This window comes from Cataglyphis hispanica, chromosome 2 (genome assembly GCF_021464435.1).
Source record: "Cataglyphis hispanica isolate Lineage 1 chromosome 2, ULB_Chis1_1.0, whole genome shotgun sequence".
Lineage (NCBI taxonomy): Eukaryota > Metazoa > Arthropoda > Insecta > Hymenoptera > Formicidae > Cataglyphis > Cataglyphis hispanica.
This window is the reverse complement of record NC_065955.1, coordinates 8,133,475-8,157,781: the sequence shown is the minus strand read 5'-3', so window position 1 is coordinate 8,157,781 and position 24,307 is coordinate 8,133,475. Positions and strand designations below refer to the sequence as shown.

The following is a 24,307-nucleotide window of genomic DNA, read 5'->3' as shown; positions in this document are numbered from 1 at the left end:
TAGTATACGGATATAATTTTGTAATATGATATATATATATATATATATATATATATATATATACATCATATTACAAAATTATATCCGCATAACGTGAGATTATATTTGAGCATAAATTATCTATATCGCATCCCTCTTTTCTCTCGATTAAAAGAGATGCGGTGTAGATATGTTTTGATAAAACAAGTGATATATGTTATATTATACGATAATTTAGATTGAATCTCATACATCATTAAAGAAACGAAGAAAAACTGTGCAATGTATATTTTGAAATTAATATAGATAGTAAATAGAAATAAATTATTTACCACACATACTTCTGCTCCATCCATCGTCGGATGCTTTTTAATATCTCCTTTTCTTATCTTGTTCATCTCTTGTTGTTTTGATTCACTCGCGAAAACACAGTTAATTATTAGTCGAATATGCGACAATCGCATACTTTACACCGGCACTCGCGATCGCGGAACAATTACACGAAACATACGCATTATTATATCGTAAAGAGAAAAACAAAGAACAAGATTTTTGTTGTTTACTATGTTAAAATCATGCGTCATTTGTAAGAATCTCTAGTATTGAAATATTATTTTTATTTCTTATTTTTAAAGTTAATTAATCGTTAATTGTAATAATCATAGCGAATTATATTTTAATTTCTATCGCGATCGCGTTTATAATATCTATTTGACGGAATGTATCGCGCTTTACTACCTTACTGTTCGACTGTTGCCGTGCGAATGATAACGAAACTGTAATACGTAAAACGTAAACAATAGCGCGCTAATGTTTACGCCGCCAAGGCCGCATACCGTATTATGGATAATTTGCTGAAGAAATATTCATATACTATGACGTATATATTATGACAGGAATATTAAATTATACACAAGTATTTGAAGTTTTAGTTTATTTATTTAATAAATGTCTAATATATTACGGAGCTCTTATCGTTATGTCAATTACTAGAACTTGCAGTTCGACTATTTTATTGCGCATTCTCAATCCGAATCATATTTAAATCGTCGAAAAGTAAAATGATAAAGCATCGGACGAAATATAATTGAACTTTAAAATATATATGCGAAATATTAAGTTGTATAAATATTTTAAATTATAGATCAATTATATAATTATTTGACTCTGTGTATTGTTAAATAAATATTATCCGTAAAGATTGCAATAAAACAATAATTTTGGTCCTTATTACTTTAATTCTTTTATTCTTATTTGATTAAATAAATAAATTTTAGAAAATATGTGATTCGAGATCTATCGTCACGATATGAATGTAATTATATATTATTTATAAATGGGAATTAATTATATTATAAACAAATAATTTTTGATACTTGATCGCGATCGCGTTTAGAAATGAATTCGAAGCGTCTCGCACGACTACTTTCCTGCTCGAGTGTCGTCGCGCGAATGATACCAGAGTCGAGGTACGTAAACAATAGCGCGCCAATGTTTACGTCGCCAAGGCCGAATTCCATGTTAGATATTGTTAATTTATTGTCGAAATATTTTATGTGTATTATATAAAATATATATGCGAAATATTAAGTTAGATAAATATTTTAAATTATAGATCAATTATACATATTTGACTCTATGTATTGTTAAAGAAATAATTATTATTCGTAAAGATTGCAACAAAACAATAATTTTCGTCCTTATTACTTTAATTCTTATTTGATTAAATAAATAAATTTTAGGAAATATGCGATTCGAGATCTATCGTCACGATATGTATGCAATTATATATTATTTATAAATGGGAATTAATTATATCATAAACAAATAATTTTTGATACTTGATCGCGATCGCGTTTAGAAATGAATTCGAAGCGTCTCGCACGACTACTTTCCTGCTCGAGTGTCGTCGCGCGAATGATACCAGAGTCGAGGTACGTAAACAATAGCGCGCCAATGTTTACGTCGCCAAGGCCGAATTCCATGTTAGATATTGTTAATTTATTATCGAAATATTTTATGTGTATTATAAAATATATATGCGAAATATTAAGTTGTATAAATATTTTAAATTATAGATCAATTATATAATTATTTGACTCTGTGTATTGTTAAATAATTATTATCCGTAAAGATTGCAATAAAACAATAATTTGGTTCTTATTACTTTAATTCTTTTATTCTTATTTGATTAAATAAATAAATTTTAGAAAATATGTGATTCGAGATCTATCGTCACGATATGTATGTAATTATATATTATTTATAAATGGGAATTAATTATATTATAAACAAATAATTTTTGATATTATTATCTGATCGCGATCGCGTTTAGAAATGAATTTGGAGCGTCTCGCACGACTACTTTCCTGCTCGAACGTCGTCGCACGAACGATACCAGAGTACGTAAAAACAATAGCGCGCCAATACATATGTTATTATACATATGTTAACAATACGTTACTGTGATAATTCAGTAGCAGTGAGAGGAAGGGAGATGGCGGGAGAGAATATTAAACTTTATTTTTACCTGAATTTTTAAATTGTTAAATTTATTCGGTTCGTGATAACTGTCACGTAAACGAAATATCGCATATAAACGTTTATTGCAATCAAAGATAAAATGTATTACGAAAAGGGCGAGCTTGCATTTCGTAAATATTCGCGTCCGCGCAGGATTTCATAATCCTCAAATTATAACAAAATACAAATATGTTTGAGAGACTCGAATAATTTGATTTTACGACTCGCAAAGAGGTCATTATGCAGCGAAATAACTCGTAATATAAATTTGTGCCATTGGAAAATGCCAATATTACCGACAAAGGTATTAAATACGAATATACGAAATTTGCATCGAGTCCAAAAATTTCTGCGTTTTATCGAAAAATATGATATTATGTGCTTTCCTGTTCATCAATATACATTTACTTGGATTTTGTTGTAATGAATAATAAAATAATCTTTTTAATACATATATATATATATAATTTTTATGTGTATGTATGTATGTATGTATGTATGTATATATATATATATATATATATATATATATATATATATATATATAATATGTACATATATTTGTATAATAATATGATATTGGTTTTATATTTATAATAAGAGTAAATAATATAAAATGGATATTTTAAATACAGTTAACTATATAAAAAATTTTTATAAAAATATATTTCTTATTAAATTATACTTAAACGACGTTATTCGCTTAAACAGCTATGTATTATGCACGTTTATCTTTATATAACGCCGTTATTCGATTAAATAGCCATGTATTACGCACGATTCTCTTTATATTAAATACTAAACACTTCTCATATGATCTACCGTTTATGCAAACGACGTCTTCATAAATAGCCATGATGTTTATAACAGCTTGCGTTAAACGACGTTCTTCGATTGAATAGCCATGTATCGTACGTTTCTCTTTATTTAACGACGTATTGCTTGCGTCAAACGACGTTCTTCGATTAAATAGCCATGTATCGTACGTTTCTCTTTATATAACGACGTATTGCTTGCGTTAAACGACGTTCTTCGATTAAATAGCCATGTATTACGTACGTTTCTCTTTATATAACGACGTATTGCTTGTGTTAAACGACGTTCTTCGATTAAATAGCCATGTATTACGTACGTTTCTCTTTATATAACGACGTATTGCTTGCGTTAAACGACGTTCTTTGATTAAATAGCCATGTATTACGTACGTTTCTCTTTATTTAACGACGTATTGCTTGCGTTAAACGACGTTCTTCGATTAAATAGCCATGTATCGTACGTTTCTCTTTATATAACGACGTATTGCTTGCGTTATACGACGTTCTTCGATTAAATAGCCATGTATTACGTACGTTAAAAAAAAAAACAAGTAAAATTCTTTAAATCGCTTAATTACGATATTTGTAATTAAATTGCAAGCTGAAATGTAATTAAATCCTGTGCACAGAATAATTACAAGAAACAAATAAAAAGATTTTTCCGACTAGATCTTACGTGTTCAAAGATAAATTTTGAACCAAAATTTCTTTTAGTTTTTTCCCGCCCATATAGATCAGACAAAATAATCATGCTATTATTATTTTTCTATTGCGTCGACGACGAGACGAAAAATAAATGTTGAAGGTTTTTATCGTCGATCTTGTGTTTGGAAGCGACGACTACGCGGGGTGATACGATCGGAAAAGGCATGGGCGCGGCAACGTGGATCAATACTACTCTTAAATGATGGCCGAGGTTCGGAAGGCGCGGGTAAACCTATGACGAACGGGGTGTATCCTCATCGAATCGGCGGTGCTCATCGCGCGCTTTCTTGGTGTCCGTTTTATATTAACGACAACAACGTTGCGGTTTGTGCCGCTTCGGTTTAATTATGCGATTAATTTAAATGATCGCGATTATTCATCGCGTTAAAAATAACTCTGCGGAAAATGGTTTTGTATGGAAAGCACGGGGCGAGGAAATATCGGAGCACCCCTGTAGGAAAAGCGGATGACACATCGGTCGATGAAAGCGCGCGAGATTCGAACGTGGACTCGGAATCATTAACAATTCGTTTCACTAACGCGATAGCGCGATTGTATAAATAAAATTCTATATCGAGCGATTGATCTTTTAGCGATGTGTCTTTTGCCATTACGAGGAGAATGATTTCGAAATGATTCCGATGAATCGCGTGGAAATTATTCAAATCCCCGATCGCAAAACGCGTCATTTGATCGAACATCGCCGGCCAATCGGCGCGACGTGACGTCACGATGTGCGCGCAGGACGTTCTCATTTAATCTTCGGATTTCGCTACGCTCGCAATTTTCATCTGCTTTTCGCCCTATCGAACCTTTCGCAATCTCAAATACATTCGGTAAGGTACCTTGATCTATGCAAGATTGTTTTTCTCAAATATTTCTCGATGCATATGAAGCATTATTTGTCAAAGTAGCGTGTCAGTCTTTTCGCTCCGTCGTAATTTTCTGGTGATCGTTAATTCTTGGCAGAGTTAAAAGACTCTTTACATGGCGTATGCCGTAGATTCGAATGAGGAATATTTTTGAAATCTGCAATTTTTAATTATTCTTTCTACAATATTCATATGAAAAATACACATCAGTGATTGTATTATTTTCGCAGCGTGTTCGATTTAGAAATAAATCATCATAAATATTTACAAAATTTTAATTCATTTCTATTGCATTTTTTTATCTATCGGTTTCTTCTGTTCTCTAATTATTTCACGAGACCTAAAACGGATAATGTAAAATGATTTCTAGATTTATATTTTGAAGAAACAGTATAAATTTATGCAGAGTCAAGAGAAAATTAGAATACTTTGGTTTTAGAAAAAAAATCTAGATCCTTGCAAATAATACTAAAATTATGTCTTCTCTTAGATTGCTGATAAAACATTTGAAAAAGCTCATTTATGCAAAGAAATTTAGACTATACAATTATGTTGGTATGTGACTGTTGAATGTGAGATCCATTGGTAAGAATAATAGATAATAAAAATTGATAAGAGAAAGACAATTAAAAGAACAAATTCTACCTTGTGTTAACAACAAAATTATAAAAATGACATCCAAAGTGCTGATGAAACTACCAACAGTGCCCTTTCCTCAAGTAAGTAGATATTTTATATTAAATGTTAGTTTCTAAGTTATTCTATAGAAATTATTCTTTTTGTTTTTATTAAAATATACTCATGTATGTCTATTGTTTTAATGTAATAATCTTTTATAATTATATTACTAAATAAAGTATGAAATTCTGCAGACATTGTAAAACAATATTACAAATTATTGGCAATATTTGAACGTTTTAATAAGAAAAAACTCTAAGCTTTTAATTATATATTTTATATGATCACTTATATTATAGGGAAAGAAAGCGCCACTTGATCTGGTTTCTTTGAATGAAAGGAATGATGGATTCGCACATGTTAGGCATCAAAGTTTGAACATGGACAGAGTAGTGCAGCTTGAGCAGAACATGAAATTTTTACAAGAACAGCATCAGGCAACTTTGGTCGCTTTACATCAGGAGATAGAATTTTTGCGTCAAAGAAATAGAGGTAATATAAATAAATCTTGTTCTTTTCAGATTTGTTGCTTTTAACTTTTTTATAAACTTTTTTGCAGATTTACAATTTCAGTTGGTATTCTCCAAAAGAGCACATTGCAATGTGGCTAGCAGTCCTTCTTCTCCTGAAGATAATGGAAATGGGTTTGCAAAATCAAAGGTATTTATAACAACATTGTTCTTTGAGACTTTGATTGAGATTGTTTTTCTCTAATATTTTCTCTTTTGAAAGAATGTTTTTTTTAATAAAATTGAGATTAATAAAATTTAAATATTTAAATTGCATTTACAGAATAGCCCAATATGTGTCAATGTAACACCTCTGCAAGTGGAGCTTCTGGAGAAAGACTTACAAGATATCAAGGCATCATTACAAGAGGCAAAAACACATAACCAATATTTATCAAATATTATAGAGCAGCAGAAAAAGTCAGTTTGCTTTATGCTTAAAAGATATTATATGCTAACGATAAACTAACATTTTTCTCTTTTACAGAAGGTTGGACATAATCAAAGATCAAAAGGATAAAATCGAGATGACTGATGTAGGAGTTCAAGTCGGAGATCCTGTACAAGCAAGCCTAGTTGTTCTTTTGGAGGAATCATACGCGATGGTAAAGCGATTGCACAAGGAAAACATGGATCAGAAAAAGGAAATAGCTTCGCTGAGAGCGACTTCTTCAGTAAATAATCCCGGTTCCAGCAGAGGCGGACGCTCTCGCGATGGTAACAATAGTCATCATAGCCGTACTTCGTCTACAAGTACGATGCAGGAACAGAACTCCCGTAAATTTCCACCGTTACCGATACCGAGCTACTGGCATCGCAGATCATCGAGGTATTGCCAAGTTTGCAAAATTTTATTTTCATATTAATTTGGAATTTATTTCAAATTGTGGGGAAGTTGTTTTTAAAATATCTGATGCAATGAATTATCATGAAACCACTAAAAAATAAAATCATCTATAATAAAATTTTATTTATTATGGATAATTTAGATATAACACAAATCGGCACGAAAAGCAAGATCATCAGGCGGATGCGGCTGATTCGACCGTTTTACCCCAACTCCAGAATGGCAGCGTAAGATCAGCGGAAGCGGCTAATAGTTGCTTCGAATCACCATCATACCGATCGCGCGAATATCGCAATTATGGTCGTGACGGCAATAACCGCAAATACAGAGGAGCTTCGCGAAGAGAGAGTAATCATTATTACCATTCTCGCGATTTCAAAGACAGAAATTCTAAAGATTATCCGAAGGACGCGGATGACACTGGCGAAGGATCAAAGGATGCCGATAATCCACGGAGACAGTAAATCACGAAGTATACGTCGCCGATTCGTAGAGATTATGCAATCTGACGAGTTTTAGTTTTTCGCATTGGAATGCATTGAGAATCTTTCGATATTATAACAATTATATAAGAATAATCGGTAACGAGCGATCAATGTTTTCTTGTACACATTCATTGGTGCTGATCATTCACGTCAGACAGTTTTATGAATATATAGCTTATAATAGAATAGTGACGACAATGACAAGTATAAGCTGTACGATTTTCGATGGAACAATCTAGTCCAATACTAATTTTATTCGTTATAGATATAAAGAAATATAAGAGAACTCGTGCTTTGTAGATTGATGATAAGCAGCAGCAGAATGTTTAGCAAAAGACTTTGATAGACAGGAAACTTTTTCCCTTCTTACACAGAGGCAAAAGAAGATACGACCAAGTTTATCAAATATTAATCTTTGGCGCTTACATTTGACGAACTTGAGCTTAATATATGTGCGATATTTCAATACTATCGATGCATGTATATGTATATTAAACTTTCGTTCGACTTGATGAAGCATTAAAGAGCTGCTTCTCAGAATCGAACCTAGTCATTTTCACGTATTCTATATTATTGAAACAGTAAATCATTGAACGATTTTGCTATTATTGATATTCATGCACACATACACATATATATACATACGTATGTATAATGTTATATATACATATATATATTTATATATATTATATAAATATTATATATTTTCTTGTCGTGTATTAGTTTGCTTTTATTCAATCTATCGTTGATATATATTTTGTTGTGTATTATACTTCTGTATAATACTTCTGAAGCAAATATGAAATAATTTGATTTATTTGCATCTTCCGATAATGTTACAAATTATATTACTTCATAAAAATAGTGTACAATCATATATTAATTATAGGTACAAATTTTATTCTTTTTTATTAAGTTGTTTTCATGTATTTTTAAGTGAAAAATTCGGAAATTATGAGTTTTCCTATATTAACCAAGAGAGAGAGAATCGCAATTATTATATCCCTTCTATTTATAGAATCATTATTTCTGGTTTTCAAAATTAGTAAAATTTGTGTAGTATTGTCGAACTTCAGTTAAAGACTCGCAGATAACGAGATAACATTCTGTATGGAATAACATGGAAAAATCTGTCGCATTACTAATCAAGTTATATAATACTTTACAATTATATAAAATCTTGTATGCTTGTGAATGAATGAATCTCATTAAAATAATATAATATTGTAAAATCTATGTGTAATTTATTTTTCTGTATAGCTTGTTTTCCATAATAATATAAATTTTCTGTACATATATATATATATATATATATATATATATATATATATAAATCTGTTTTCAAAATTTTCTTTAAAAACTATTTTTAAACTTTTTTTTATATGAAAGAGTTTGTCTACAATTTTAGTTTATGAAATTTTTTCTTGAAAAATTATCAAGATTATCTTTTCAGTTGTATCATCAAAGACTCTATGTAACCTAATTATTTTAAATTTTATTTAATTCTGTTCATCATACGAAATTAAAATTATATAAATTTTAAAAGAAATTGTATCATATCAAATTTTAATAATTTATAAATAAATTTTATAATTATGCGAATGATGATTTTATCAGGTGTATGTATTGTTAGTATATTAGTTTCTTTTTTTCTTATTTATTTTTTGCATATGACAGATCATTAAATATATCATATTCTCTCTTTTCCAAAAAAGTTTATTATAAAATATATTATACCTTAATTAAGTACATATTCAACACTACATACGTGAACAATCTCTGTAACAACTACAGATATGGCCGAGAACGGCTAATGTAAAGAGGATTGTGAATAACACTAAGAAGAGTACCCTGTAAACGGAAGAAGGATCTTCAGGGCGGTTCGCGTATGAGAATTTTAATAAAAGTTACAATTAAAATTAATTAAAAGAGCGGTGTTACTTATGTGCATATAGGAACAACGCTGGACGATGAGCACTTGAGCGCTGCAGTATTTACATTTTTAAAGCGTACAAGAACTTAGAAGTAGCGCACATTCAAGACGATGACATTGAATGAAAAATTATGAAAGATGCATTCACGCACTACAATATTTGAATGTACGTTGCCATCGTACATTCTCGCAAGCCTTACATTTACATCACAACCATAAACATAAAACTAAGTGCAACGGAACGCATCGACCGTTACGCGATTTGCAAACTAAAATGTATATCGATCGATTATCAGTCCATCAATAAATGAAATTACAGGTAGTTTGTGTCAATAATAATAAATGTAATATGTTATATAGGATTCGATTGTATATTCTACACGATTGTAGGGGCTATATATATCTGTATGTTTCATTTACAAGATTAATCTCTCTCCAATTGATTTAATATAAAAACTAATATATAAGAGAAACACATATAAGACACCATAATTTAAAATACTTAAGAGTAATAAGACAAGAAAAAAGAGAGAAAGGGAAATGTATTCTCAGAGATAAAACGTTTATGCGCCTCACCCTGTATAGCCGATGTCTGTTACAATTTCGATCTATGTGTATTTTATTTAATTTTATTACAGTTTATAATTTCGATCAAAATGGCCCCAAAATGTCAGTCTTTCCGTTTAAATTTTGTTAATTTCATTTACAAGTAATTGAGCACATATGACCATCGTCCCCAACTTGTGACTTATTGCGAAATTTACTATATTTATGTTATACGTTTCGCTAAAATATGTTTTACATACACAACAATCGAGGGAGCATTTCGTTCAATTATAGTGCAACGAGAGCATAAATTGTTGCGCAAGTGATGTGCGCAATACGTAATTATATAAAACTACAATGAAAATGATAAAATGTAAAACTTATAGAATAGAAGAAATATTGATAGCAGAAGATCATACTTCCGCTATCAATATTGTGCGAGATAAATCGAACAAAATGCTCTACAATTATATTCAGTGATGAATACTTGTCATTTTCGAATACACAGAAAGTATATTACTTCTTATGCGCGCATCAATTGTTTTATGATAACCCATATGTAAATATAATTAGACACTTGGTCAAACTCGCTGTTAACAAGAGATAAAGTTTTAAACTGACCTAGGACGTTTGATTATCGAATTGTGTGGATAAAACATATTAATGGCTAATATTATTATCTTATCTCTCTGTCACTTACATATTTCTCATTATCTCATTATGCAACTTGTTTTTTACTGTATTTACTATAATGTTCATACATATCAGCTCAAAAAAAAAGCAACAAATTGTAATAATCAACAAATAAATAGGAACCAGCCTATATGTTACATGTTATAAAATTAACGAATAAAAGTTTGAGAATGTAACGTGGGAAACACAGTCCTGAGGAAAAAAACATGAGAATATTTTATACACTCTTTATCTTCGTTTTATCATATTGCAAGATATGATAAATATGTCTATGGTGCAAAGATTATGATTGCTATACCATTAGTCTCCTTTTTTTACTGTATGCTATTTTTACTACGTTTGCCGTTTCCATCACGAGAGTATCCAGTATAGCTACAGTGAGTCCGTTCTTCACTACCAATTCGTCATGATGAAACTTTGTCCATTCGTCCTCCTCGGCTTGAGCTTCTCTCGCCAGCAACTCGTCGACGCGATCTCTACGTTTCCTACTCCAACGCATCACCATGTTCTCCCGTTGTAGTTTTGTTTTAAAACCAAACAGCGTGGCAACTTCCTTGTTAACGTACTCAATGAGCTCCTCCACACTCTTTGGGATTTTCATTGCAGGCTTCGTTTTCACGTTCGGTTTCGTCCAGCTTGGACCAGGCTTTTCGTATTCTGCCCGAAAGACCTCCACGATGGTCTCTTTGCAAAGATCGAAGAGGAAGATATTGTATATCCGTCTGTCTCTGTTTTCACTCGTTTTGTCCTTGATCGAGTCATAAATCTCGACAGGCGCTTCCAAATTCGCAATATCCTCGCCGGCCAGTTTAGCATTGTATATTAAAGTTGTGGCTTTCTCAGTGAACAATGTTAGTTCCTCGACATTGGATGGAATTACAGCTGTGATTGTCGAAGGTGAAGCTAACGAGGCAGATAATCGGCCATCTCCAGGCGGAGTATAGGGAGGCGGCGGTTTATTTGGTATTTCTCGAACGTAGAATGACACTTCCTCAGCTTCTAATTTCTTGATCTTAATAAAGATAATACGTATGCGTAATTAAATCTATTTGTTCAAGAATAATTTTATTATAAAAGAGAAAGTACAGATTTCATTCTAATAATATAAAAGATACAAACCTCCAATTCGATCTGTAATTGTTCGATGCGAAGCAACTTCGCTTCCAGTTCAGCGACCTCAAGACCAGGTTGTTCCAGTGAAGCTGTATGGAAATAAAGCAAGAGAGAAATATATACATATATATATATATTTATATCAATCAAATATTTTAGACACAGGCCGAGAGACAAGTTCCTCGGGAAAAGCAGTACGAGAGAGTCTTCACATTACATCAGGGATTAACAATTTATACTCGAGTTGAGTACTTCAAAAAAGGAAAAGAAGATTGCAAGGGAAAGAAAAGGCAAAAAAAAAGAAAAAAAGGAAACGTTCAATATATCAAGAAACAAATGTTTTCAATGCACGTACAAAGCTATGACAGGGTGTTGGACATATCATATAATATTTGTACACGATCTTTTCTGATAGAGAGATTCAGAGAAAAGAGAAAGGTAAATAAGTAATTAATGAATTGTGTTGTGATGATGTACAAAATATTTACAGGCCTTTTTTTGTGCGCGCATACAGATTATTAATAATCAAAATATCAAGCATTTCATGCAACATCGACATTGTACATTGAGATAATAACAAGTCAATGTTCGTATCATTCGTAGTTTCGTGTATTACCTTTAGATAAATATAATCTCGACTTTGTTATTTGTCTGAAAATAAACAACACATGGCTATACCAGGCAATGCTTTTGCACAGGAGAGCACACAGCCATTATAAAAAGAAAGAAAAAAAATCACAAAATGTGTTTTTGTATATAGTATGTAATGTGTACAAATTGAGATGGGTAAATATGTATATCGAGAATGTCTCTCAGATAATGGTCAGCCCACTTAAAATAATTGCATTGCATGATTTCAGTCGAGAATGTGTATAACAATAATTTGTAAAGAGAGAAAAAAATTCACTATCTCCCAACATAAAAATATATATATATATATATATATATATATATATATATATATATATATATGTTGATTTTCGCTTGAAATATGTCATTCGATTCTTGCAGTTTACTTATTCGAATAGCATCTTTCAAAGATTGTCTTGCAACGTATACGATCTCTTGATTAGATTGTTTCGCATGCTTAAACATTTACTCGATAACAAAACATTGATTGAATCATAATGTCGGATGATATGATAATTCTTATGACATTAGCACATAACGCGTTTCAAATTTGGAAAATATGTACAATCAGATCAAATTGATTAATATTGATTCACATACATACAGACTTATATGTTTAAAACTCTTATAGTAAAAAATCTACTGTCGGTTGACTCTGTATATCGTTTATATATGTCTATGTTTTTAAATTCATATAATATAAAAAAATTATGCTAATAATACCTTCATTATATATATAAAATAATAGAGATACATATATTTATAAAATAGCAATAATAAAAATACCTTTTAATTTATCAATCATAGCCGTAATGTCATTCTCGGATGTAGTGACGATAGACGCCGAATGAAAATTGGTTTTTTCATTGTCGCTCTGATTTGTCATTGCTTTAGTACCGCTCAATAAATCGTCGTCCAGGATATCAATGTCCAATCTGGAATCATTAAAGTCTCTCGGAGAGTCCATCTCAATATCGGAAACACCTCTTGGAGTATCGCCGGCTTCGCTAGATTCAGATGATCCATCCTGTTCTTGCAGCTGCGAAACTCTTTCCTGCAGTTCGTATATTATCCGAGTGGACTTGTCATCATCGTCGTGCGTGTCTAATCTTAATGGAGCCGCGTCTTTTCCGGGCAAGTCCGTATAGCTAATAGTCTTTGCTAACGATCGCTCATCTTGTAATTCTATTCCTTTCAAAAACCGATTTCTCGATTCATCGTCCACTTTGTAAGATTTCTCTTCGATTTTGCTTCTCGTCATCTTATTCATCTCAGGAGACAAACTTTCATCTTTCGCGGAAACTTCTGCACCGAGTAACTCACTGATCTCTTCTTGCGTTTCACTCTGCGCAGCACTTTTCTCGTTCTTCTGCGAATTACTTATAGAATCGGATGATCTTTGCGAAATTTCGTCCAATATTCTTAATACTTCTTCGGATTTCTGAGTAGCTTGATACTTATCCGGTAAGTTGGAAGATTTTCTTACGATGCCTGCTTTCGAAAAGTCATTTTTGTCAAAAATTTCAGACACCTCAAGACTTTCTTCGGAAATATCTTCGTATTCTGGATCTTTTAATATGTCAAAAGTTTTGTTGAGATTTTCGTTTATTAGTGCATTCGGTATTTTTATGATTTCATCAATCTTTTCAGTTGCAATCTTATCTGTTTTCCCTTCATTTTCCGAGACTGCATCGTCTCTTAACGATACGGGAAAGTCATGCGACGATGCAATGATTTTTTCTACAGTATCCAATCCGCTTTCAACAACTTCCACCAAATTATCCAGTTGCTCGCCATCCGAACTATCTTGTTCCAAAATTGGTTCTAAACATTCTTTTATTTCTATAATATCTCTCTTTTCTGTCACAGCGTACAGTTTCTTGTCTTCGTTTACGCAGTTTGCGGCAGATTCTTCTTCTTCAGCCAATTCAACTTTAGCATCGATTTCAAGTTCCGATAAAACATTATCTTCCACGCTATCTGAATCCAGTTCTGTTATTATAATTTCTTGTATTTCTGGTATCGCTTCGCGTGGACTCTCTTCATTGTTGATTTCCACATGCAAATCTACTGTTACAGCGGATTTATCATTGATTTCACCAACTGTTTGTAACGAAATATCTATCACTTTTTCGCGATTATTAGGTCTATCATTACATGTACTTGGGAAGTCTATGTTATTTTCGCTTATATTTTCTATATTTGTCTTATTTTGCGCTTTTTTATTCAATGATGAGAGATCCAAAACTTCAGTTTCATTATTTACACCAATATTCATATCGCATAAAATTTCTTTAAAACGATTATCTGCGCTATCTACATCGTTTTCAATATCCTTAACTTTTTCTAATAATTCGGCCATAGAATCTGAGATAACGTTATCAAGCTTTTCTTTATTAGTAATATTCTCTTCTCGATTGTTTTCTCTAGCGATTATATCTAATATATCATCAAGTTCATCGTTACTTTTCATGTGAGATCCCGTTAATACATTATTGTAAGTAACATCGTGCACCTCGATTTTAGTAGATTCTGTCTTTGGAATACACGTCGACATATTAACATTATTTGTCAAATTAATTTCAGCATCTGGATTCATTACGTCTTCAACGCAATGTGATAAATTTTTCTTCGAGAAATTATTCAAAGCATCGTCTATATAATCTACGTGTAAGCTCGTATTCTCATCTCGTTCTTGAGAACTAATTTCATCTTGTGGGATTTGGAATGAATCAGAAATTGTCCAATCGTCTTTATCCTGAGAAATATTTTCCGTGTGAGTTACATGCGATTGATCTAGATCAGTATTAGATGCAAATGCTATTGAATGTTTGGTATGATCGAGCAATCCACTTGTTTCAACATCTTCATCGAGGTTCTTTAATATTCTCTTATCATCGATACTAATTTCTGCCCCCAATACTTTGGAAATATTATCCGATGATTTTGAATCTTCACCGGCAACAACACGCAAAGCTCGACTTGAAGCTGCACTACACGTGCTTCGCAAATCACTTTGAGTTTCGCAATTTTCTTTCGAACGATGACCCGCAATGATTGGAGAATGAGAATGTTCAGAAAATTTCAACGAATATGTTTCTTTTGCTTGACTTTGAACAAAATGTTTTTCCAAATTCTCTTCATTTAAATTAATACTTCGTTCACTTATATACCTTTTCGAGTCATCGATAATTTGCGTCGCCGTACTCTTTTTTTGATCAAGATTTCTTTTGCTATCCGATTTGGACAAAATTTCAGAAATCGATTTTATCTCGGGCTTCGAAATTAAATCATTCAACAATCCTTTGTCTTCATTTTCTAATATCGAAGTTGTAGCATTATAATCATCGCATTCCATTTTAATATGTTCTGATATTATCGATTTCTCTATTTCATTCATAATCTCTTTGCTTTTAGCTTCGTAATCAATTTCACGAGCCAAATCGGAGAGATGAACTTTTTCTGAAATTATCGTCGATATTTCATTATTTATTTCGTCCGATTTATAATTATTACGATTCAAATCATTTGAAGATTTTGATTTTCCATTAGTTGCCGAAATAGAATCGGTATTAATTTCCCCTGATATCGTATGCTTCTCCTCATTTACAGTATCAGCGATTTTGTCACTAAAAACTGATTTAGATATTATCTCTGATATATCCTGTGATGTATTTCTTTCATCGTTATCTATTTTAGATTTTTCATTCGATTCGTTATTCAAACGCGACATTATTTCCGAAAATACCTTAATTTCATTTTCGATAGCACTTATATCTTTGCTCAGATTTTTATTATTTAATTGTAAAAAGTCCAATTTCTTTGAATAAGTAAGTATATCGGAATCAGCGACTGTATGTGCAGCACTTTCCGTAGAATAGTGGGATTTTCTGGGAATAGATTTTATATTGTCATTTCTTATTTCCCGAATCTCGGATTGTAGATTAATCTGTGGTTCAAACCGATCAACATTAGTCATTAGTCTATTATTTGTTGAGTCGGTGTTAATAGTACTATGATCTATAGATCTTGCATCCGATAATGTTTGCACTTCCGATTCCGATCTTATTGTATTGAGATTCGTTTCAACATCCACATTGCCAGATATGCTATTTTGTTTTGTCTCGGCAGAAGCGGATTCTTCACCTTCGATTTGAGTTTCTTCAGAAAGAACGTATTTTTCCAAATGTGCCTCATTTGCAGTCAGTAATCCCGAAGTTGTTGTTTGAATCTTATCATAAACTTCTGTCGATGTATATTCATCGGAAGCAGTTTGCTTAGTATCCTTTAATTCTGAAATGTTTGTACTCTTGGTGTTCGTGTATTTAGATTTTTTAGAATTATTTTTTTTATGTTTATCATCATAGGTTATAGGAATTGTAATCTTTAACGGATCTTTTAACTGATTTCTTGTTAGTAGAAGATCAGATTCTGATTTAGATCTCAATAAATCGCTACTCTTATAAATGTTTTGTATTCTTTTTAGCGGTATTTCAGGTACTTTGAATTCAGCCAATAATTTTGGTTCTATAGCTAATTTGTCGGTTTCTTTCGTAGATTTCTTTGTTTCCAACCTTTTGCACATTTCGTGGATAGTCATATCGTACTTCTGTTAAAGAAAATTGAGAATTTATTAGAAATATATTTAAATAATTACATCCAATATATACTTACTTTAAGTTGATTCGATAAATTTGCTTCTAGAGCAAGTAGTTGTTTCTTTGTTTGCTTCTTTTTTTCTTTTTTTAAAAGCGCTACTTGAATGCGTCGTTTCTTCAATTTTTCAGCAAGAAGTCCTATTCTTCCCTCGATATCGCTTGTATCAGACGAGATAGTAGTATCTATAAAAAAACTCAGACTTATGATCAAAATTTGTGCAAAATTATATAAAAAAAAACTCTTGAATATTCTGTATGCTATTGTCAAATCAACCACAAATTGCCTGCAATTTCACGAGCATTGTCTGTCTTTGTTTAACTTCTATGAATAACAATGAAATGATATTATGTGAGAACTTTTTATTATTATATTTCTAAAAACTGTTAATAATTTCGGTTTTTTAAATAGAATTCCTAATTCCTTCTACTGTGTATTAATTTTTCATCACTTTCTTGTTATTTTTTTCTAATTATTAAAATTCAAAGAGATTTTCGAGATTTACGTTTTGCGTATGCGACGCATATAAAAAAAATGCAATTTTTGATAGTAATTATCTCGTTTTGCTTTTAAATTGTACAGACGTGTAAATACTATATTTATTAACATATTAAATTATCAAATTTTTCTTGTTAATTGTGATTTGTGAGGCAACTACTTTAAAGCTTAAAAATTTAAATTGTGATTATCATTTACAAATATTTTAATTCATTATCATTTACAAATATCAATTTTAATTAGCAAGTATAATATCATTAAATTATTGTAAAACTTTTCTTAAGTACTGAAGCTTTTATATAGAATTGCTTTTGCATGTTACCTTGCTGTTTCATGACAAAATTGGAAGTTGCAAAAAGTTTAAATGCCTCCTGCTCCATATGAGCTATATCCTCTTCTTCCGCTATTAATTTCGCGTACCGCTCCATGCATTCCTTGATGCGATTCTTACGCGATATGAGGTCAGTTTCGCGCGCAATTAAAATTCTGAAGAGAACAGAGAAAAAAATGTATATAACTCTAAGAATATGCATGTGCATGTCCGTCATGCAAACTCTTTCACTCTTTGCAGAGAATCTATTTTTACAATGCTTTACTCGATCTGACGCGAATGCATAGTTTATTATTAGACTTCCCAACACACTTTAACAGAATACATATTTTCATATGTGCACTTTTGTTCGCGTTAAATATTAGAATGTTTATAATTGATATATAAGAAAATAAAAAAGGAAAAGAAAAATAAAAAATAGGAAGAAAAAAATAAAAAAATCCACTATATGTGCTACATGTTATACTTACTGTTCCAAATGTCTGTCTTGCGATCTAACGACAACAGATTTTGATAAATTTTTCTCACTTTCTTTAGAACTGTGATGGGAAATAGCAAAAGTGCTAATTTGAGACGTAGACATATTTTGTTCATTTCTGATAGAACTCTCATCATGTTCGAGCTTTCTGTTGAAAATTTGACTAAACATACTTTCCTTACTCTTGTAATTGTTAGGCGTTTCACTCAATTTTAAGTTTTTACGTTTTATAAGTTTTGAATGTTTAACAGGTATCTGAAGCAATTCTTGGCTCTCATTTAAATTTAATTCATTTAAAATTGAACTTTCATTATTGTTATCTAAGTGAAGCAATTTGTGCTTAAGTTTTGTTTGTTTATCTTGATGTTTGGTAAATTCTTCAGATAAATGAGAACTTGATTTGGATTGTAACAAATTTTCCGTTAATATACTAGATGATTTCATTTTTTGATACTTGAAATTCTTTTGTTTAAAATTCGCATTTAACTCATCACTGTATTGCGACTTTTTGGATATGTCTCTATCGCTCGTGACAGATTTATCAATTTTCTTAGAGCTCTTACTAGTATTTGTCTGCAATATGTCTTCGGAAATTTGTGACGATTGTGTCGTTTTGGAGACAGTATCTTGAGCTATCGTGTTTATCTCTTCCTCTATAGATTCATTGTTAGCGGTTATAATATTAGAAGTTGATTCTTTTTCTTTCGCGATGGTCGCAGTTCGCATGGAGAGATCTACCGCTTGCGATGTTTTCTTGAACAATTCTTCCATTAACGGATCGGATTCGGATTTTATGTAATCAGATACTGATGTATTTATTAATTCTAATTTCGATAATTGTGATTTTCCAATCGATGATTCCTGATTTTCCAAGAGCTGTTTTATGTTCATAGGAATCCGTTTCGATTTCATATCGCGTTGATTTTGTTTTCGCTGCAAAATATCTGCTTTTGGCATTTTTTCTTCATATTTTCGAGATTTTAGCTCGTGTATCGATATATCGCTTCTTTTCGGCGACATTGCGGGATTCTTTTTTCGTAATTCTTTACTTTTAGCCAAGTCATCAGAATTGATCAAGTCAAGTTTGGTTGAGTCGCTCTCAAATTCTTGTAAGCATGGTTCTATATTAGAGCAATCATACTGAGATTTATCCGACTCTATCACAGAGCTCCTAGAACTATTACTACGTATGTCGTAACCCTTCATAGGACCCGATAATCTTCTCGGCGATTGGCTGTCAGCACTTCTCTTCAATTTCGTTAAAATATTCCTCGTTGACATTTCCGGTTTCAACATATTTATTTGTTTTTGAAACATATTTATTCGTTCTTCCGTCATTTGTTGAAACATTTTTTTTGTCCTATTAATATAAATAATATACTTTAATACAAAAGTACTTACATGCAATGTAGAATTATACAAATATTTACTATAACTTACTTGTTAAGATTTTCTACCTCTTGTTGCTGCTTTAAAATCAGAGCTCTTTGTTTCTTTTTAACAGAACGACTGTCTTGTCCTGTGTCTCTTAACGCACGTTTCTGTTCTTCTAACTGCATCATCAATTTTTTAGTTCTATTGTTCAATGCTTTTTGTTTAGAATTTACGATTTCCTCCACTTCATTGCATCGTTGGTTCTCATCTCTTATAAGTCGTTCTATCTAAAAAATGGAAAAAAAAGATATGCTCAATTAATGTGTATATAGTTACAAAAATGTGTATACATATATATAACTCATATGTACATATATATAATCTATATATTGAATCAAACAGAAAGTTCGTGCTGTTTTTTACTAAGAGAAAACCTAAAAAACAGCACGAATTTTCCGTTCAACCCAATATAACATTAAATATATATATATCTCGAAGTTGTCGCGCGGACGTAAGACAGACACACACACACACACACACACACACACGCACACGCACACGCACACATATTATATATATATATATATATATATAAACATAATTATGCAGTAATTTAATATATAATTTAATCTATTATAATGATCTTACATGCATAGTATAATAAAACATTATATAGTTACCTCTAAATTTAAATAATAATTAATCGAAAACGTTATATCTCGAGTTGAGATACTAATTTCAGTTCCAGTTTCCGTTTTTACCGACGAGGTAGTTTCATGTAAACTAATCTCCGACATGGTCCTTATTCTGCTTGGTATAGATATATCTTCTATTTGGTTCAAATTCGCAAGTTGCTCAATCGAATTTAAAGATTGTTGGGGAATATCATTTTCCATCGAAGATGATTGTTCATATATCTTTCCAATGATTTCCGATAATTTATTTTGCGCGTTTTGTTTGTCTGTGGATATGTTCGTTTGAGTCGCTATATCATTCACCGTTTGAGTTTGTACTTCCGCTACTTTGACCACTGCTTTATTTCCATAATTAATACCCGTTGATTCGTTGACGTTAGTTTGATTTTTCAGAACGTAATATTTTCTCTTAAACTGTGCTTCATCTCTTGGTTTCCGCATTCCGGCGATATTTTTTTTCGCATCTTCAATCGAATTTCTTGCTACATTTGCTGATAAAAAATATTTCGGAAATATTTAGTATATTCCCCAATTTATATTCTCAGACAAATAATTTTGCTATTAAAAATACCTTTCTTACCTTTCTCAACAGTATTATTGTCATCTACAGCAACTAAACAGCCATCTTCAACAATTCTCTCCGATTTATCATCTTTTTCAGTTACTTTTTGTAAATTCTTTTGTTCTTGCTCGCATTTAGTATTGTATAAACACTTTTCGACATCTGTGGCTTGCCTAAGAGACTCGTTAAAAGAGTCGTAAAGCTGCAGTTCTGCTCGAAACTGTTTATGTAAGGCTTTTGGATGCATCTAAAATTTCAATACACTCACTTTACTTTAAAAATGTGTTTATCTCCCCTCCCCTATACATATATATATATATATATATATAAATGTATAATATATACAATATAATAATTATGTATAATGTATATTTATATACTTACCAATTGTCCTTCTTCTTGCTCTTTCTCAGATTTTATTGTTAACTTATATTGTGGACATCTCGCCTCTACTTCTGAATCACTACTTGGTATCAAGTTTCTTCTTCGTTTTGTTCTTACAAGATTAATTTTTTCCGGCGTAGTTAAATCATAAAATTCTTGTTGAGAATAACCGTCCCTGAAAGAGATCCTTCTAGCATCAAATAATATTTCTGGCAATGTACTGATATCTACATTATTCGAATCATCATTAGCAGTTGTTTCTTTATTTGTAATGACGCTTTGGGAATATGATTCGTTCTTTTTAGTGCTTGTGCTTGTGAGCTGTGTCTCAGAATGTTCCACATATTTAAAATCTTCGGAAGTTTTAATCGATCTGACATAATTAATGTTCTGTTTAATTTCCATAGCTGTTTCAAGATCTTTACTTTTCGATGGCTGTGTAGAATTTACATAAGCACAATTCTTAAAACTATTTGTTTCAGATGTGGATCCGATATCCTCTGATAATTCCGTATTAGCACTGTGTTGTTTTTCGTCGACTCTCTTTCTGTTACTCAAAATTTTACTTTTATCAAACACTCTTTTTGTTTGCTCCTTATAAATACTATTTGATTTTTCTTTCAATTGTCTATCATCTGAATCAGATGTATGATCAGATGTATGATGATTCGAATGTAATTTCGAGTCTTCTATCTCAGACTTTTGCTTCAAATGGCAAATATCTTTAGATTTAGTTTCAGTAATGTTATATAAAACACTAATGTTATTGTCTCTCAGAGTAACTTTATCCAATGGAATGATCAGCGATTCGTTGCTCGATATTCGACCTTCAAAGTCTACAGATTTATTTTTCAATTCTACAGATTGTGCATTAAAGAACTTTTGTCTTTTATCATTATCTTTTTTAGTAGTAGAAATTAAAACATTTTTGTCTTTTAATTTCATAGACAAACAATCATTATTTTTTATAGCATGAAATGGTTTATCATTTTGTAATCTTATGTTGCTTGCATCTTTTCTAGAAATATGTTTTGGGCTTCGACTGCGTTTTGTATGTTCTTGCATAGATTCATCCCTCTTTTCATACAAAGACTCGTCTTTCTTCATTCTTTTAGATTTATTTTCCTTTTCCCTGGAGCTGTCTCTAACATGTTCCTTTTTCTTACATAAATTAGATGCTATAGACACATTTGGCGCTTTCAATGGCTCTATATTTTCACAATTAATAATTGACGATCCATCTGAAAAGGAAAAATCTAATTTTCTTTGTACTTTTTCGCCAGTTCTTAGTGTTCTGTCAGATCTATCATGCGCAAATTCCTTTGCAGTTATTTCAGACTTTGTTGAAGGCAGTTCCTTTGAGACAGAATTATTTCTACTGGAGAAATCCAATGTTTTGGGAGAAATTTTCAAATCTGGAACTTTCAGTGGTTTAATATAATCCATTTTCTGTACAATTTGACACAAATTCTGTGTACTATTTGCTTTTAACACTGAAGTAGTCAAATTGTTCTTTGCTTGAAAACTTGAATTGTATGTTTTTGAATTGGCATTAATACAATCTCCTAAAGCAAGTTTTTGTTTCACCGCGCTAATAAATGGAAAAGGATATGGCTGTATAGGATGATATGATAGCAATTTTTGTTGTAAGTTGACTAATTGATTTTCGATAGTTGGTCGTTGTGCTTCTAATATAATCTGTGCTGTCTGAAATAAATAAATTATTTATAGAATTTTACATATACACAAAAGAAAAATAGTAACAAAAATCACTTACAATAGCAGAGGTTTCGGCACGTTTAGCAATAACATCTGGATCTGAGAAGAAGACATATTTTTTTTTATCTTCAGACTGTTCTTTTTCACTACTACTCTTCATATTTTTATTCTTGAACCATGTAGGTAACATTCCATAAAACCATCATATCATCATCCATGTTCCTCATGAATATCCTTATGGATATATAATTATAATAAAATATAACAAAGCTTCAACACAAAGCAACAAAAAAATCATAATTTACTTTTATATATTAATATAAAAAATATTTTTTTAATAATTTAAAACAATGCTTTTATACATTTAACCAACTATTCTGTTTTTGCAAAATTGTACTATTATAATCAAATTTAAAAATTCACGAATTAATATGAAATCGATCATTTTATCATTTTTATGAAAAAAAGCACTTCTATTTACATTTATGTAAACCTAAATCATTTAACTCGATTAAAGAATATTAAACTATATTCCTTTAAAACATAAAACAACTCTTTTAACGTAACGTAAAATTTCTTCGATGACAATCATCAATTAGATGGTTGAAACATTTCTTCGAAAAGGATATAATTCCACATACAATTTACTGATTTATGGCGCCATATTTTAAAGATTTACGGTGAAGTGAAAATTATGATTTGCGATTGATGATTTTGCGAAAAGGTGTCTTACCATGAGCGTCTTGAGAAAATCGTGCGCGGTATTTTATCCTTTTTTTCTTCGACACGCAAATCCTACGTACACATAACGCACGCGCTCTACGTATGTGCTAGTATCGCGTTCTCAGCAGTTTATCACAACGACCGTTTGTAAACTATATGATCACGTGGTATGTCAGGACCTTACTCTTTCGCGATTAAACATGGCAACCAAAAGAGGAGGGAGAAGTATAAACACGCACACGGAATATGATCGATAATAACACGAGCGCGCGAGGATCTTGTGGATAACGTAAAACAGTGCGTGTATACACGCGCGTGTAAGCTCCGTGCACGCTTCATTCATCGGCGGGATATATGACGTTTCGCCATAGAACGCACATACAACCGTTTCCGAGTTTCCGAGACCGCCGCAGGATCTCTCAGAATTTTCTTCTCCCACTTTTTTATTCTCCTTCCACGTTTACTCCTTTCTCTCCCTCTTTTACTCGTCACCGCCGCGTCAAGTTCCAATAAAATCTTTATGATGACATCTGTATTATAGACATTGTACATACGTACA

The 24,307-nt window shown here is 31.5% G+C and overlaps 2 protein-coding genes and 1 long non-coding RNA gene across 4 annotated transcripts in view; 2 read left to right on the top strand and 1 right to left on the bottom strand.

The window, feature by feature from the left end:
- LOC126858809 (uncharacterized) overlaps positions 1–24,307 on the top strand; it is a 116,372-nt gene that overhangs the window by 24,114 nt on the left and 67,951 nt on the right. The window lies entirely within an intron of this gene.
- On the top strand, positions 4,276–8,645 carry LOC126858778 (uncharacterized). Of its 2 annotated transcripts, none has more exons than XM_050609349.1 (7): positions 4,276–4,858; positions 5,385–5,613; positions 5,872–6,064; positions 6,132–6,232; positions 6,365–6,501; positions 6,572–6,910; positions 7,071–8,645. In XM_050609349.1, exons 2-7 carry the CDS (start codon positions 5,566–5,568, stop codon positions 7,390–7,392), a joined length of 1,140 nt encoding a protein of 379 aa, XP_050465306.1. In that variant the 5' UTR covers positions 4,276–4,858; positions 5,385–5,565; the 3' UTR covers positions 7,393–8,645. The 2 variants fall into 2 exon arrangements, with proteins under 2 accessions (XP_050465306.1, XP_050465305.1); XM_050609348.1 differs by having other exon boundaries at positions 4,491–4,858; positions 6,569–6,910.
- On the bottom strand, positions 9,109–24,257 carry LOC126858735 (uncharacterized). The gene is made up of 12 exons (XM_050609236.1): positions 23,759–24,257; positions 23,084–23,259; positions 21,307–23,013; positions 20,941–21,169; positions 20,346–20,851; positions 19,732–19,952; positions 18,284–19,651; positions 17,805–17,968; positions 17,003–17,169; positions 13,115–16,937; positions 11,705–11,787; positions 9,109–11,597 (listed from the first exon to the last, which is right to left on the bottom strand). Exons 2-12 carry the CDS (start codon positions 23,213–23,215, stop codon positions 10,878–10,880), a joined length of 9,120 nt encoding a protein of 3,039 aa, XP_050465193.1. The 5' UTR covers positions 23,216–23,259; positions 23,759–24,257; the 3' UTR covers positions 9,109–10,877.

Bases quoted from the DNA above. Each gene is read 5' to 3' on its own strand.
- LOC126858778 (XM_050609348.1), top strand. From the start codon at position 5,566: ATGACATCCAAAGTGCTGATGAAACTACCAACAGTGCCCTTTCCTCAA. The intron at 5,614-5,871 runs GTAAGTAGATAT...CTTATATTATAG, and splicing joins CAACAGTGCCCTTTCCTCAA to GGAAAGAAAGCGCCACTTGA. The intron at 6,911-7,070 runs GTATTGCCAAGT...TGGATAATTTAG, and splicing joins TGGCATCGCAGATCATCGAG to ATATAACACAAATCGGCACG.
- LOC126858735 (XM_050609236.1), bottom strand. From the start codon at position 23,215: ATGTTACCTACATGGTTCAAGAATAAAAATATGAAGAGTAGTAGTGAA. The intron at 19,953-20,345 runs GTAACTATATAA...TCCATTTTTTAG, and splicing joins ATTATTATTTAAATTTAGAG to ATAGAACGACTTATAAGAGA. The intron at 16,938-17,002 runs GTAAGTATATAT...TTTCTTTAACAG, and splicing joins ATTTATCGAATCAACTTAAA to AAGTACGATATGACTATCCA.